Source organism: Colius striatus, chromosome 2 (genome assembly GCF_028858725.1).
Source record: "Colius striatus isolate bColStr4 chromosome 2, bColStr4.1.hap1, whole genome shotgun sequence".
Classification (NCBI taxonomy): Eukaryota; Metazoa; Chordata; class Aves; order Coliiformes; family Coliidae; genus Colius; species Colius striatus.
Window position 1 is genome coordinate 15,403,240 of NC_084760.1, and position 18,125 is coordinate 15,421,364.

General features: G+C 39.3%; 1 protein-coding gene across 1 annotated transcript in view; it reads right to left on the reverse strand.

The window, feature by feature from the left end:
• The window catches only part of KCNQ5 (potassium voltage-gated channel subfamily Q member 5), a 292,687-nt gene that overhangs the window by 40,546 nt on the left and 234,016 nt on the right, over window positions 1-18,125 (reverse strand). The window contains exons 4-6 of the mRNA XM_061989536.1: window positions 9,413-9,588; window positions 8,854-8,979; window positions 1,234-1,344 (exon numbers count right to left, since the gene is read on the reverse strand). Coding sequence (XP_061845520.1) covers window positions 1,234-1,344; window positions 8,854-8,979; window positions 9,413-9,588 — 413 coding nt within the window. The remainder of the gene's footprint in view (window positions 1-1,233; window positions 1,345-8,853; window positions 8,980-9,412; window positions 9,589-18,125) is intronic.

An 18,125-nucleotide genomic window follows, 5' to 3' on the forward strand; every position in this document is an offset into this window, starting at 1 on the left:
TCTTAGCCAGGATAAAATAATTTAGAAATGCACAAGTTTCCCACATATCTCTTGGTTCACTGACAGATTCAACACAAAAGTGTTTATGAGTAATTATGAGGAGAATGAGTATCTGTACATAGATACAACATGAGGAACAAAAGTTCTGGCATCTCTAATATGTAAGGTTATTAATCTTTTACATGCTCATTGTACTCCTGATAAGACTAACTTTCTTCTTAGTGGTGACTAGGTGACAAAGGGAATTAATTACAGTAGCTGCCATTAAATGTCAAACATTCACAAACAGGTAATGTATTATAATTATAATTAATTATAATTATAATATGACAGAGATACTGAAATATTCTCTGTACCTAGAGTAAGAAATAAATGCAGTACTCTAGATGATTCAATGCCTTTGGCAAATGCTGATTTTTAATCTTGGTTTGTCGATAAGATTGAAAACAGATGTATTATTATAACCTGCATGTTTTATAGTGATCTATAGATAATGAATCTAAGTATTAAAATATTGATTTTCTGTATCTGTTACACTGGATGCAATACAACACAATCTAAATGTTAGCTATGATTTCAAGCTTATTCAATACTAATTAAAAAAAGAAAAGAAATTCCCTCACAAAAATGAAATGTTATTTCTGAGGCTACACTGTGTTTTAGTCATTAGGTAATTTCCATTTCCTTTAAAGTCTCTTGACCTTTGATAAATGCAACATAAATACATTGCCATGTTTATTTACAATAATTCACAGAAAATGATACTTTCCTTTTTACATTCAATGACATTAATTTTTCATTGATTAATGCCTTCTACTCCTCTCTGTTGTTAGTCTGAACATGACTATACAAGACAACCTATTTAAAATATCACATAGTTTTTTTTTCAATAGAATTTAATTCAGAAATCCATCAGTTGATTAAAAAAAAAATCTGAAACAAAAGTAGTAAAATATGTGCCACAATTTGTAACAAAAGAATTTCAGCCTTACACAATAGTATGCTACCTAATTTAGGATTATTTCCCAGTTTTGCCTATGCCAAAGACACTCCCCAAAACTCAAGCAATGATACCAAACTTTTCATTTGGATTTTGTATACTGGTTCACTAGCAAAAAGCCTTAAATAGTTGCTCTTCATGTAGAGAGTTTCCTTCAGCTTTTTGTATCTTAACAGTGGTAGGAGCTGCAGAAGTTTCTGTTACCTTTTAACGAATTGTATAGGCATACTCACAGCAGGTAGTGCAAAGAAAGAAATGCCAAGGAGAGCAAATCCTGCAGAAAGCAATCTTCCAAGCCAAGTAAGAGGAGTTTTGTCTCCGTAGCCAATAGTTGTCAATGTGATCTGAAAAGAAATAAAAGAACATCAGACTTCACCAGAGTCACTGAGACATTAGTTTTAGATTATTTACATTGCGTGAAACGGCATTTCCACTAAATAATCCCAGATGCATGAAATAGATATATATAGCTGTTTCTTTTAAAAGGAAAACAAAAATAACACTAAGACATTTTTCTATGGAAACTTCATACTGTTTATTAATGAATAAAACTGACATAAAAAAAAATTGTGAAAAAATATCTAAACAAGAAAAAAACAATTAAAAAAATTAGTAAAACAGAAGGTCTGGGATCATTGTTGGGGCAAATGATGCGATCTGGGCATAATAAAGTGTTCTTTTCCATGGATGACAGGTGTTTCACCCATCTTCTGCAGGGAAATATAACTGTATTTGCACAACTACACAATTATGTTACACAGAAGTCATAATAGAAAAACATAGGAAGGAAGTTGAAGTTCACAGATGCTATAAAGAACAGCAAGAAGCAGCTTCATTTTCTACAAATCCATCAATACAATTTAAAGTGTATTAATCAAAAGCTGTCTTATGACAGGCTCAGATAATACCTATACCACTTCTGACACGATGGTTCAAAGACTACTACACAGCAGCAGACACAGAGATACCTCAGACATTGGATGTTAGCTCAGACCTAGGTGGGGAGAGGCCAGAGAGAAAAAGAAGGGCAGCTATAATCCCTTCATATGGTGAGTGCAAACAGAGGCTCAGCATACATGTTTCAAAAGCTATGCTGTGGAGGCCAGCATCCCTGCCATGCAGGTGACAGCAGAGTTTGGTACAGGTGGGAGGGTTCTCCACATGCAACGCATTGATCCCCAGGCCATGTAGAAATGCAGCACGTGCAAATGCCACTTAGATAATGGCGCATGGTTGTGGTTTACAGAGCATATCTCCAAGGCAAAAGGTTATGGCTCCATGTCCGTGTGTGGCTCAGGGTCTTCTGTGACCCAGAGAAATGTCCTCCAGGTTACTGCTGGCCTGGGAAGTGTGCCAGTCATGTCTCTGTGCTTCCCTCTTGGTGAGTTCAGACCCATGTCGCTGCCTGGTTGCGGGCAGCTGGAGGAGATGTGGGCAGAGAGGAGGATTTCCGAAGGCTGGGTGGGAGGCTGTGTGGTGCGTGCTTAGGCAATGGCACACGACGTTAAAGGACAAAGATAGACAACAGTAGGCTGAATGCCAAGGACTCCAGGGCCTGTTATTAGTGGAGAACATGTGCATGGAGAATTATTTTACATTGCGTACCAAATGTGGGCAAGTTCAGGCTTAGCAAATATTCTGGCAGGAATGAGTTCTTCAGGAAAATGCCTTCTAGAGACATTATTTTGCTTCCAGCTTCCTCAAAGTTCATTCCTAGGCAGGACGGCCAAAGCAATTCTATTTAATGCCGGGGTCACCACAGGACAAAAGAAGGAAAGTCTGTTGGAAGTAATTAGATTTCAACTATTTAGGGCTCTTTAGATAGTAAACAGTGCTTTTAATTGCTTCCATTGTTGGGAACAAGCTGTGGATGTAATTTACACTGAGCAAGTCATAGTGACTAAAAGAGTGACCTGAATTAAGGCTGCAGCTGAAATTTCAAGTGGTTATCTAGTCTCAAGTTTTGTAATGCTAGCCTGGTCACAGACACAGCACCTTGTGTGCTTATCAGGTCTCGCTCTCCCTCCTTGCTCCTCTTCACTTCCCTGCCCCATTCCCTCTTCCCACCTTTGCTAGATTCTTCAGAGAGCCAACATGACCCAGGAAGCTGGAGAGATTTATCACAGAATCATAGAATGGTAGGGGTTGAAAGGGACTTTTAGAGATCATCTAGTCCACCCTCCCCTGCAGAAGCAGGTCAATCTTTTTCAGGTGGCATAGGAACATGTCCAGGTGGGTCTTGAAGACCTCCAAGGAAGAAGACTCCACAACCCCTCTGGGCAGCCTGTTCCACAATTATCTACATTTCTGTGTGGTTTCTGCTGTTTTGGTGAGACATGTTAGCTTGTGGAGGTGCATAAAAAGCTCCAGAACCTGTACCAGGCAGTGCCTGGCTGAGATTAAGCTATAAGGAGGAAGGGAGATGGAAATGCACCTCCCTCACTTCTGTCAGAAATGAGCTGATGCAACCACACTTTTGGCCTGGCAGAAACATGATTTGGGTCTTTGCTGATGAAGGTATTCCCAGCTCTTCTTCTCAGAGGGCAAGTGCAGAACAGTTTAAGGCTATTAAGACCCCAAAAGCAACAAAGCACTTGAACAAATGAATCCTTGAATAAAAGTTTCTCAAAATTTGTTCCCAGGCTAGTCACTGCAAAGCAGTTTGAAGATCTGGAACAAGCCCAGTTTCTTGGCTCATGTCCAACTCCCTATCTCTGCCAGACACTGGAAAGTATAGAGATATCTCCTGCCTGGGCTAACAAGAAGGAAACAGAATTAAGTGTCATCTGCATATTAATGCTATTGCCACCAAACTGTCTTCCGAAGAAGTCAAAGATAAACTTGAAGCTTTGGGACCTGACATCTGGGAGCAATCTAAAACCAGGAGCAGTCACACAGACTGTATCTCTGGAATTTCTCCAAAGACAATAACAAGACCATATTAAAGTCTTTCCCCCCATTCTTTTAGGTCCTGAGGACTTAACGATATCAGTCTATGATTAAGGATATCAGTGGCTTCTTGCTCACTTTGAGCTGTTTTATCTCAGGAAGGTCTTTACATGAGTGTAGAGGTGTCAGCACCATGCTGTATCGTCTTCCTCAACACTGAACAAATGGAGCTGATCTTCATTTTACATCTCTCTCAACACACAACTAAGGATATTTTTCCAGACAACTTTAGGGCCAACTTTAGAAATAATCCTCTGCATCTTTGTAGCGCTTCAAGAGACTGACTAAACTGCTGGCCCAGCCCTGACTGCCATAATCCTGAGGTTAGAGAAACTCAACAGCATGTGAAAAGCTACTGGATGTGAGACCATAACAACACTAGAGCCCTGATAATAACGTAAGAAGCAGACAGGAGTTTAAGCTAGCACTGTGAGGGAAGGTTGGATCCCAAGAATAGCTAAGGGAGAGGCCACCAAACTTCAAAAATGACCAGAGGAATTTATTCAGGACCTTTTGGGCATTACAGTCTTGGGAGGACAACAGCAGCTCAGTGGTACCACATAAGGCCAAGAGTGACTAGGTAACAGAACTACGAAACCTGTAGCAAACTTGTGAAGGTAATTAGAGAAGGATTGTTTATTTGAAAGGAGACTTATCCAGAGGAAGCAAAGTGGTGAAAAAGGATCAAGATATGGTAAAAGTAGTAACAAGGTATGCAAATCATGTCTTTCTGCTTCTGCTGAGCAGATCTGTGTCTGAACACACATCCCAAACCAGGTCAATAAACCAAACCTTTTAAGAGTTTATTTCTGTAGGATTCATTTCATCCAACTTGAAAAAATTAAATGCTTATGTGTTTAGCATGATCTGGTCAGTACAACATACACAACAAAATGAGAAATTCCTCTAGCAGGTAACTCATTCTATCCTAAAATGTAGGACTTAGGCTTGCCTCAAAACAAATGTTTAGTGCCATCTGAGGTGCCCTCAGGACTCTGAACAGGGACCACCTGAAGGAGAAGCAGCACTCTCCCATAGATCTTCCATGGCACTGTATACCTATGTTCAAGTAACTGACTCATGCTACTACATAGCTAAATGAGCTACCTGAGCCCTGTCTTTTGTGCCAGACGCAAAACACTCTGTTTTGGCTGCTTCTGCAAATGAGGTGTCTGGACAGACCAGACAAGGCAAACAGTGTCACCCAGCTAGGCTCAAATCTCACAATAATGATAGAACTCCTGTTATATTTCATTGCTGGAGCTAATAAATATGCTAATAACAAGTGAGGTAATATAATAATGAATGCAGTTATATAACATAGGTGCCTTCAATTAGATGAGATGGGACCCAGGAGGCCCTCCTCTACCCTACTATTTCTTTCTGATGTCATTTTATGTTCTGCTAGCAGTACTTTCCTTTTGAATCTTTACCTGACATCAATTAACTGAAAAAAAATGTAGTCTGCTCACTCTATCATTACATTAAATGTGAAAAACGTCATCAATATTAACTCATTTGAGCTAGTAATTGTGACAATATTATTTATTGTAATACATTTTGTTCACCTACAGGTCACCGTGGAGTGCCAGAGCCATTCTGTATCCAGCTGTAACTACTGGATACTACTAGAAAATAATGACTCATTAAGAGAAAGTCTGGGAAATGTGTAAGAGAGACAGGAATCTTAATTGCATTACGTTTGCAGGTAAAACTAATTAACATACAAATTAAACGCCTCTATAAGCACACGCAGTTGTAGCGAACATTAGCAGTTCTCAGAAAACCACATATGGTTTGGTTTTGAAATACTTGAGTTTTTGAATTGACCTTTTGTTCCCGTATAGTTTCATTATTTTATTGTTAAATAAAATTACCTGCTCTACCAAAGCAAATTTTCAACTTCAGCTCTTCACATGACACACCGTGCTGTGTGCTGCTGTGTTCGGCAGCACTGTGGGCACCCCAACCACAAGAATATTCACTATAGTAACATTAGCACGATGTTTAAACTGCAGGTTGCACAGCACAACATGTCATTGCAAAAACAGTGGAATATTCATATGTACATTAGGATGCCATATCCTGCCTTTCAGCATAAAAATATGGGTTTCAGAATGAAGTTGGTGAAATGACCATAGCAGAGCATGGCCCTCAAATAATCTGAGTTAATGAATGAGTTAATTGCAGCATCCTGGGTCTGGGCCTGTAAGGAAGGGCACAAGTGTGTCTAAAATCTTGAGAATTAAGACGAGTCTTTGTGCCTGACTTCAGTGTTTCTTTCCTGTGCCTCTGCCGTCAGAATTCAGTCTGGGATTTGGTAGATACTCTGTGGTTTAAGTTAGAACAACTTTTGCAAATAAACAGATCGATGAGACTAGGCATTGATTTCCCCTAGAATGCCACACAATCTGACCTTTTCAAAATCTACATGTGGGTTACTCTGGGAGTAAAAACAACCATGACTAAGAAGCACATTATGCATTTCCCACATACTGTTTTACATATTATACAAAAAATACTCTTATTAAAATGGCAAAGATAACAGGTAAGGGGGAACACTGATTTTCAGTAACTGTGCACTTAAGCACATAAAAAATTTAAATGTGTTCATGTCACACACTGGGAGAGAAGAAAAGATATGGAAATACACAACATAGATTGTTCTCAGGTTCTGCTGTCAAGAAAAGATTCCTATTTTCTCAGTTGCACTACTTATCTGACCTATGAGTCATACATTTTCACTTCATAGTGTACAAAATATTTTAGGCAGTGCTTTATACAATGATTATTTCTTAGCAGGGTTTTTCCTTAAAAAAATAGCCGTCAGCAGGTAGTGGAATAGCAAATTCTAAAACAAAGATCTTACTCCTGCTTTGAGAGATGCTCAGGGAGAAGGATCTGGGTCTAATATAAGCCTTAGTCAGATGTCTGGGCTGAGGTCCAAATTTACTGGAACTTCTCTGCTTCCTGTGCATATGTTTTGCCTCACTATTGCCTGCTGGCAGGTGAGGACAATCCTCTGCTTAGTCCAAACGCCCTGCCTGTGCACCTGTGCAGTCCTAACCACGTATGACTTTGCAGAGAGGTAGAAGGTGTTTCCTGTAGACTTGAATGGCTGAAAACATGCATTCCTAACCCCACATGCTGACACAGGAGTGTCTCTCAGAGGATTACACCTCTGCTGCCACCCCTAAAGGGACAATAACGGTTATTGCTACCAGAGCCAGGGTACTCATCAGCAAGAGCACCAGCATCCCAAGCCAGATGCTTCATAACTGTGCCAATACAGGAAGAGTAGATAGCTTTAAGTCAAATCTAAACCTCAGCTTTTGAAGAAAAGTGAAACAAAATAAACTATGGTGATGCAACTGAGGGCAAAGGCTTCTCTCGTGACTTCAGTCAATATTAATTTTACATGTGTTTGGATAACAGGATAAAACTGAATTTTATCAGAGGTCTACCTTGACGCTTTGAAACAACAAGCTTCAGGTGAAAACATTTCTGTATATTTGTAAATGCACAAGACCTACTAGGTCCAGCTTTTCCAAGCTCCCAATTTTGTGCACAGTTGATACAGAAATACAGGCTCTAAGGAAGACATGTAACAAATGATTAACCCTTAGATGGACAAATTTCAAATATACAAACTAGTCCTGCTAATAGGAAATTACCTTGACTTTTGCTCAATATGTAAACAAAGCTTTAAAAAGTACTTCTCAAGGATTTAAAGCATTTGGAAAAGGCTTTTGCACAGTCCCTCTATGCATGCTCTGAGCCTGCAGATAGTACTGAGATCAGATGAAGTCTTATCAGCAAGTCTGAGGTAAGAAAGCTTCATTTCTGCATTCCTCTGATGAGGAAAGGTGGCAGGGGCTGCTTCAAGTCTCACACTTCGAGGACAGCTAATGAGTGCTCTAGGTTATGTCGGCATTGATGATTTCACAGGCACCATTGCACTCTCCAGACATTGTCAGAGCTCATGGTGTTTGTTCTAATGCATCAGAAGGAAAAGAAAAGCACTTTTATACTGCCTGGCAATAGCCCTGCCATGGGTTTTTTTTGGGACAGATTTCTTCAGCTGCCTAAGTAACTCACCCAGTTCAGGAGTGTAGCTCAATATAGGGCATTTTAAAGTAAAAAATCCTACACATTATGGCACCAAAAAACCCTACACATTATGGCATTAAAAATAAAAGCCAAAATTTAAGATCTAGTTTTTCATTGTTCATTTCAGATTTAGTTTATTTAAATGTGTAAGCATTCATATACTCCTCCTTCTTTCGGAAAAGCAGTCAGGCAGGTATTTAGATTCCACAGTTTTCAACAAATTAAAATGATTGATTTAATAATTAAGCATGAGCTCAACTAAATCAGGACTTTTACACCTGTAGAAATAACACTGCTGAACCAGAATGGGAATATTTACTCTAGCTTTTTGTGCATACGGTACAGAGGAAGGAGAAACATCATTCTAAGGGCATTGATGGTACTCTTTGTCACAAAGGTCATGTAAAAATTGTTTCCCCCTTCTTTCCAGACATTTGCTCCTCTTCCTATACTGCAGTTTACAACCCTCTGATTTGGATCAAAGCAGCTCTTTGCGGGACCACATTACAAACTGTATTACTGAAAGACTCTGGGTTAAAGAAGAAAATGCTTTCCTCTTGCAGATGTAGTGGTCTGGTTTGCAGCAGCAACACCTAAATTGCTGTTCTGCAGGATGAGCTGAAATGAACTATAGATGTGCAAACCAATAGCTGGAGGAGGGAGCTTCTCAGACCACTTTTCTGCCAGTGAAAACAATTCACTGAACAGCACACTCAGTTAAAAGCCACAGTAGGCAAGATTCACAGCACCCCAGCGTGTTGGTTAAAGAGTCCATACTATTTTTCTGTACTTACTGTGCCCCACCAGAGAGCATCTGCATATGTGGAGAATTGGTTATTTGCATCTTTTTCCACCAGATAAACCAGGAAAGATGAAAAGATGAGTACTAAAAATCCTATGTACCAGGCTGTGATTAATTCCTAGATAAAAGAAATCAGAGATCAATATCCATTTGAAAGAACAAACAGAATGGCATTTCAAGGAACATATAATGAGAAGATCTATAGACCTTTTTGGCATTTAAATATTTAAAGTCAAATGCTTCCCTATAGATGTAACTTTTCTCTGAATGTGGACTGAATCTACTCCTATGACTTGATGCTTCAGTAAATTCACCAACATATATCAGGTTACAATGGTGTATCATACTCAACATTTTCAACATATTTTAAGAGCTGTTAGCATCTAACATGGCCTAATATATCTGTGCTAATGCCCCTTACAATTTATGCTACTTCAGAAAATTTTAGGTTTTCTGCTCAAAACCTATAAATGTTTGTTTTCTTATGCTTTTGTTGAATCACATCACTTGAAGACACCAACCAGACAAAAGCAGCATCAAGGATTACGTACCTTGCTATGTGCATAAACTACTGAACCTAATAATTTCCAAGTGCCTCCTCTTCGGTCCATGCGCACCATACGAAGGATCTGTAGGAAACGAAGACTTCTCAGTGCTGATGTTGCAAAAATGTTACCCTGAGTTTTTGCAGAAACAACTGCTATTGAAGCGATGAGAACAATGATGTCTGAAAGAAATACATTACAGAAAACATTAATGTCCAAGTAACAATAAATAACACATATAGGTACATGAGCTGATAGAGGGGACGAAAGAGAGACTCCTGAAGTGAGTGGTAATCTGAAGCACTGAGATTCCTGTTTGAGGTAGAGATGTGAGGTCAGGGCTGGTGTCAAAAGCTACCTCTGGAGTCTCCAGGGTGGAAACTGAGGGTAGTAACTTTGAAAACACATGGATAAGATGAGCAGTGTTGAAAGAACCTCGTGTAGGAGCTTGGAAGCCTGACGAAGCAAGATGTACAAATCAGTAGATGGATTAGAACTTTTTCCCTTTATATCTTTTAGCATAGTAACTTTCCTCTGAAAAGGCAAAAAAATAAAAAGAAAACAAAGGTAAGAAGAAAATAGAGCAGTCCCAGTGGTCAGAGTCCAGGGGAACTGAACTTACAAGCACACATATTAATTTCTTATGAGTACAAACACTGTGTGGTTGAAGCATGCAGTTTCTGGACACAGTTACCCTGATGTACCATTTCCTGGAGAGGAATAAACACAGCACTGGGTACTCAGAAGCATACTTTTAGCTGGCATCCCAGAAAGCTGGTTGAAGCCCAGCAAGTGTTAAGATTTAATTCTTCAGGTCATAGATTCAAACTGTGACAGTGAGTTTGCTCTGCATGAACTAATCCACCAGCTGCCCTTAGAGCCAGAACAGCATTTAAAGGGAGATGAGGAGAAGCAGCACAGTGATGGCACACAGATGCTGTGAAAAGGCATAATGTTCTTTTATGATGATTGGGGCAGACACACAGAACAAGCTCTGTGTTACTTCGTCACCTCATAATTAATTTTCTGACCTTCTTTAAAAGCTTAAAGAATCTTTTAAAGAAATGTCTGTCTTGAATTTTAGGATTTTGTGCTGTTTGCATGTTTCTATGCAAGAATAATCTAACTCTATGTTTGCCAGTGAAGAACTGAAAGCAAGCTCTTGTTGACACAAGTTTTGCTTCTTTTGTGTTGTGTATGAACGCTCATTCTGTCTCAAGAGTAGCTCCTACAAGTCAAGAATGACCCAGTAATTGAAAAGGCCCACTCCAGGCAAGTGGCAAGAGAGACTGGCTGTACCTACAAGGAGAGTCTTTCTTAGCCTGTACAGTAGGAAATAGCCTTGGTTTGTTCTGCTCAGCCACCAAAATAAGTTGAGGTCCAAATACCCTTTTGTGCAAACATCCTGGGCTTCTCTGAACTCATCTATGGATAGCTTTGTCCTCTTATTACAATGCTTAGGGTACAGACAACTAAATTGTGGAAATCATTTGCACAAGATGCTAAAACTTTACATAGATCCAAAGCCAGTAGGATGTTCTCATAGGAGAAGATTTAATCCCAGACTAATTAGTATCAATTTATATTAATATCAATGTATCAATTAATATCTCTTGGCTCAGGACGTTTCCAAGCAGTAGACTCTTGGAGGCTGAGAGACTCATGGAGAAATATTGCTGTTTGTTTGCCCTGCTTGTGTCATCTTCCCTGTTGGACGTAGTTCACCTCCTAGGTGATGGCTGTATCATTGGCTATCAAAAAACCTGTATTAGTTTCTAGATGTAAACCCAACAAGATCAAGAGATCAAGAAGAGACAGAAATGGACAAAGTATCCTGGAGTGTCTCTGCACAGTATAAGTCTCAAGAGCATAAGAACTAGATGAAGGAGGTCTGAGTGAGAATTCAGAAATAGGACAACTGACCAGGAAAAGTTGAAGACAATCTCTAACAGAGATTGGAAAAATAGATAGGATGGGATTCAGCTCCACGTGAAGACATATAAATTTAGATGTCTTCATGTGAAGCAAGTGTCTAAACTTTCTGAGCAGCACAAGGAAATAACATCTCTGTGCAGCTAATCCTCAGGAAGGCTCCTGCTGGCTGCTCAGCTGACCCGTGCTCTGGGCTTGGTACAAAAAAGGCTCAATTCAACTACTTGAATTTATTTGTCCAGTGCTATTTGAGATGACTTAAGGTATCTGAGACATCCCCAAGGTCTGGCAGCTATGCTTTCAGACCTGGGAAGACTGTGCCCTTCAGAAGAAGTCACTGGAGAGCAGGGAATATCATGTAACAGCGAACACCTCTATGTACTCTGCTGAACTTAGCCCTAGATCTCAACCAACTGTACTGAAAGTATAGACACGTAGCACACACATACCCACCTACAAGCATATGTCTATATTTGGGTGTGTTTATCTGGGCCCGAGGCTCACACAGAGCATGCTGGAAAGCCTTGAGCAATACAGACTCTGTTGAAAAGACTGTGTCCCTGGTAACTAACATGATAGCAAAGTTAGCTTGTCTTGTCACACGCTGCTCTGAGCAGAGCAGGAACATAATGGCCATTTTTAATTAGTGGTGACTGGCTAGCAGCAAATCAGATATTTTTAGGAAAACAGCATGTACTCCTCCAAATCATTCTTTGAACTTAAAAAAGAGTGAGGTTGCTTGAATATTATGAATTGGCCTCAATCACTCTCAATAGGATATTTCTTTTACAGAAGCAAGTGATTTGCCCCTGCCCTTATTTCAGCTCATTCCAGGAGCATTCACAGCTTTCCTTACAACATGGAGGTTACTAGGGAACGTTCTGCTGCATTGAACATCTCTGGTCCCCTCTGACCATGAGAGAAAAAGAAGCTGACAACATCATAGCTCTCTTTTCCCTTTTAAAAAGCATTAATCCAAAGGAGTTATCTGCTTGTGTATACCCTCTAGACAGACAGGGAAAGACAGAGAGACAGGCTGAGGAAATAGGGGAGTAGCAAATATACTGGCATAGGTTTAAGAAAGCAGTTAGAGGGAAGAGAATCTTCCAAGACTGGTAATGGTTTATTCCACACCTTTCATATGTTCTTCACAATACACCTTCCCCCCCAAAAAACCCATCCCCAGCAACTCCTAGGGCTGGGAATAGGAAAGGAAAGAGTGTGTCTGATGTCTAAGGCAGTCCTCCCTGGCTGTGTTTCCCTTGGAGGCAAGGAAGGCAGAAAGGCGCATAATTTCAATGTAGTTTAACTTGCCAGGAACAGGTGTAAGACAAATCAGAATAAATGCTTCCTGAAATGAAATCAGAGTCCAAGAAAAGTTTGCAACAGTTGAAAGTCACTTCTGAATATGTTAAACTTGTTTGGTTTTCTTCTCTAAGCATACCCTGGAAAAATGAAAAGTTAAGTACTTTATGATTCTCTCCCTGCTACATTTTTATCTAACATACTGCCAGTGCCATTTGCCCTCTTTTTAAGCAAGACAGAAAGATATTCTTCTGAACCTCCTTTCATATTCTGCTTGAACTTAGCTAAAATCTCCATGGTATTTCTGTATTTTAAGAAGTCTTTAGCAAACTTTTATCAATACTTTCCTCCTTAACTTTTATTGGCAAAACTGGGAAATCAGGAAAAAGTAAATAATGAATTTAATGAGGAGTCAAGTTTCACTCTGTATCTTGCTGTAAAGCACTAAGAAAGTTTGGGATGTGAGAATGAGTAACAGGCAGTATAATGCTAAACTTCTCTATAATGATTTATTAGAAGATAGAAATTTCTGATATGCATTTACTTCTTTGACTTTTTCTAAGCTAGTATCTTGTGTGTGATCTTCCAAAATGTTGTCTCTTCAGCTATGATGGTGAATTTATTCATTCTTTAGAAATATCTCTTATTTTTATCCTTGCAGCTAGCATCCTCTCTTGTTAACTCCAGTCTGAGATTTCAGATGTTCTCAGTGGCTTTTTCAATGTTCATTATTGAACATTTAATTTTGATGACATTTCAAACAATGAATTCTTCCATTTGAGACATTTCACCAAGCATCTCTCAAGAAACCCTTAAGGTTAAATGAAAGTTTTGCTAATAGTAATTTAATAAAGATTATTTTAGTTTATAGCCACCATATTAACAACTGGGGGCCCCTCTGCAAAATAAAATGAACTCATGTGTGTATTGCTAATATAGTGCGCTTGTATATTGCCCAGTCTCACTAAAATAGTGACATACAAGTAAAGAGAAGTTATTGAAGACCAATAGTACAACCTGAAACTGAAATAGCTCATGACAGAACTGCCAGCCTGAGTTCATCACTTGGTAGAGGAAGGCCAACATTGGGCTGCTCAAGCTTGGTTAGAAACTCTGGATTGCTTGGGTTACCAATGGAGCTGTGGTTAGATTTCTAAGCTATAAGCACTTGCAATGGCAACTATGCAATTGAGAGATTAATAATGATTAAAAAGGAGGCATCATAAATCATCATAATGGATTGTTCTACTTCTAATGACTTTTTTAGTGTAACTCTGGTGCTATGAACTCTGGATGTTGTGAGATTTTACAGTATTCAAAGGTATCATGCCAATGGACCAAATTATACAGATAAAAGCATGAACACAGAAGCTTTATATGGATATTGCAAAACATCTCAAAGCCTTGATGTGCCGTCAGAACAAGCTCTACAATTACAGAAAGAATGTCAGGATGATATTAGGAACTGTAATTAATGACAACCTCTCACTTTCTCAAAGCTCATGTACGTGTTCAAAGTAATATATTTATCTGCATTACCTTTCTCTCTTTTACATTCTTCAAAGTCTTAGTGTATAAGAAGGTGTTAGCGAGAGCATTTCCTATTGTATTTAATGCTGATAGGTTGGAATGGCCTTTCCTTCTAAATAAAAATTACACTTTGAGCCAATACAGGTTAAATGAACCTTGCGATTTTTTTTCTCCAATTTTATTTGAACACAAAGTATTTCATCATTTTAGGGTCATCACTACATCATCAAAATTGTATTTGCTATAAATTCACAGGAAATGCTCTGAGCTTACACACATTTATTAAGAATAAACAGGAAACCACAATAGCTGTCAATTACTGTATCTGCTCTGGCTACAGAACAGTACAGAGAGGCAATGAACTAGGACAAAAGTAGGACACATCTGCCCCCAAAACTGCAGGAATAATCAGAAAGTCTCAAGAGCGTTGTTTATCTAGCCTTTAACTGTACTAACTGGCAACTGTATGACCTAAGCTGTCCATCTAAGGTCTGGTTTTGGGCTAGTGTTATTATCCATGACCCAGAGAAAAGATACAGATTGTAGTGGTCATTTCTTATAAATTGTTCTCAGGACAGTACATTATCCTAAATTTCAAAGTTACTCCTGAATTATACTGATTCTGTGGCGTTACAGACTAACACCACCAAGGGTGCTTTGACATCATTTCTCCCTGCTTACCACAGCACAGCTTATGCAGTATTGCAGCACAGTGAGCAATTATTCTCACTCAATGAGAAGTTCAAGCAAGTTTTAATCCAGATTTACAACAATAACTATGTAGAAATAACTGTCAGCTTTCTATTCTGAGTTACTAAGAGGTGTGAATGGTGAAAGGAAGGGATTGACCAGCATTTTAGTTTTTCTAGTATTTTGAATATCAATCCTTCCAGTAGCTTCATCATGTTTATTACAATTCCCAGAACTCTCTTCAATTTGTCTACAACAATCTGCACAGCTAGCTGGCTGGGACCAGATGGCATCATCTAATCAATGTGGAAATGTACTCAGAATTTTAATCAGACACCACAGCACAAAGTTAAGACAATATGCGTTCCAGAGCACTCTATTGGATCATGTTGCTCTATACAAACATGGTAACAAAAATATATTATCATAGAATAGTAGCAGTTGGAAGGGACCTTTAGAGATCATCTAGTCCAAATCCCCTGCAGAGGCAGGTCAATCCAGATCAGGTCGCACAGGAACATGCCCAGGCAGGTCTTGAAGAGCTCCAAGGAAGGAGACTCCACAACCCCTCTGGGCAGCCTGTGCCACTGCTCCGTCACACTCACCCTATCCCAAACCAATGTGAAGTAGCAATTTAAAGTAGTTTAAGGTATAACTGATGACTGACACCTGCCTTAGGCCATACATCAATATGTGAAAATAAGGTTTTTCTTTTTCAGATTCTTAAAAGAAAAGGTCTGTTTATGCAAACTCGTCTGTAGGGATAGCAACCTTTTTGGCTCAGCCTAGTAACATATCTGGCATTGGTGTATTTTATGAAATAACATTCAAAGAGTTTAAGGCTTCTGAATAGTCTAATAGAGAGTTAATCAGAAAAGGAAATAATTGTATAATTATTTCTTGAGCACTTGTTGAGAAATGTCACAAAACAAGAAAGTTCGTTTCATCATAATTGTCTGCAAAAATGCTTCTAGCTTCAAACAAGGGACTAACCACTTCCTTCTACTGGGAAAAGAACAAAAATCATTATTAGAATATACTGCAACAGTTAAATTGAAAAGAGGCAAATTGTAATGTTTTTAACAGGTGGCAGTTCCTTTGCTCTGTGAATAGTCCCCTTGCTATGAAATCAGTGGGATATTTCACATACTTATGCCTGAAAAATTTGGTCTAATATGGGCTGAACTGCCAGTGACCTTACATAAGTATTTACACCAGAAATCAAGAATTGGCAATATTTTTATCTTAAAAATGTCCAGAATATGAACTCTTTTTTTTTTAAGGATTAAACCTGTATTTACATCTCTGAACAGAGAGATGATCAATGTTACTATATTTAGAAAGATGATACATGTTATTGCTTCTGAAAGAAGCAGAATTATTTATTGATGAAGTAGAATTCAGCATGTCCAAGACTGTCAAAATCTGGCAAACTGAATTTCTAGAGACTAGTCTGCAGAAGGTCTTTTGAGGTCACCTGAATTCACCCTCTGAAATATGATATATTCAAGCATTATACTCTGCCTATTAAAAATCCCACAATTTAATCCATTGAATTAATCCATTGAATTATATCACCTGAACATATCTAGTGTAATTTGGGAGAGGCAGGAAGCTGAGTCCTGCACCTCTCACAAAAAGCTGAGTTGATTTGCAGCAAGAAGGACTCAATTTTACAGAGAAAAAAAATCATAAACTCGACCATCAGCAACAAGAAACCCACGAGCAACATGAGATTATCTGAGTTTTGCGTAGACTAAAAATAATAGTGCTTTGGATCTTCAGTCCTGGCAAAATTTGCTTTCAGCTATGTCTGAATATAACTTTTCTTTCTGGTCAGGGATTGAATCTCTCCGCTTAGATGCCAGATAGGTTATGATTAATCATCACCTCCTAGTAAAAGTAACTGGCAGGATATCTTCAGGAAATTCTTGGGATGGATGACGCTGTTTGATTTTTGCAGATGTTCTTGTCACTCTGGCCAAAAGGTCTTTGTGTTTTCAGATATATTACACTCTCTGGATGGAAATCATCTTAATTGTCATTACAGGCAAAACCACTTTTTGATTTTCCTTCCTTTTGTAATCTTTTTTCAAGATGCAAAACAACTTGGTATTTTTGGAAGTAGGAAAGTAAGAGTTTTGCCTTTCAAGATAATTTGCAGAGATAAACTCATTTGAGTGTGAGAATTGACTTTTATTGCTGTTGAAAAACAGGAAGATGGGGATGTATAGCGGTAACACAGAAGAGAAAAAAGTTATACAAAAATGTGTAATACTGTCTAGGCACTGAAATGGAATTAAAAAAAAATCTGGAGGCTGCTGATCATAGAACCACAGAATGGTAGGGGTTGGAAGGGACCATTTGGTATCATCTAGTCCAACTCCCCTACCAAAGCAGATTCACCTAGATCAGGTAACACAGGAATGGGTCCAGGTGGGTCTTGAAGACCTCTAGAGAAGGAGACTCCACACACTCCCTGGGCAGCCTGGGCCAGGGCTCCCTCACCTCAACAGTCAAATAGTTTTTCCTTATGTTTAAAAGGAACTTTTAAACTGGAGACAACAGAAAAAAGGGATGTCCCAACCTCCTGACACCCACTCTTTAGATATTTGTAAATATTAAAGAGATCTCCCTCAGCCTCCTCTTCTCCAGATTAAAGAGCCCCAGTTCCTGCAGCCTTTCCTCATAAGGAAGATGTTCCAGTCCTGTGATCATCTTGATAGCCCTCTACCGGACTCTCTCCAGAAGTTCTATGTCCCCCTTGAGCCCAGAACTGGACACAGGACTCCAGATGAGGCCTCACCAGGGCAGAGTAGAGAGGGAGCACAACCTCCTTTGACCTGCTGGCCACACTCTTCTCGATGCATTCCAGGATGCCATTGGCCGCCTTGGCCACGAGGGCACATTGCTGGCTCATGTTCAGTTTATTATCAGTCAGGACTCCCAGGTCTCTCTCTGCAGAGCTGCTCTTCAGCAGGTCAGTCCCCAGCCTGTACTGGTGCATGGGGCTGTTCCTTCCCAGATGCAGGACTCTGCACTTGTCCTTGTTGAACCTCATGAGGTTCCTCTCTGCCCAACTCTCAAGCTGGTTGAGATCCCACTGAATGGCAGCACAGCCTTCTGGGGAATCAGCCAGTCCTCCCATTTTGATGTCAATTCTACTCTACTGACTGTTTTTCTTCTAACAGTGCAAAATGGCAAGTTTAGTCCTCGACTTCAGTTCTAAGGAATCCACTAAAACTAATCTGTACTTAGAGAC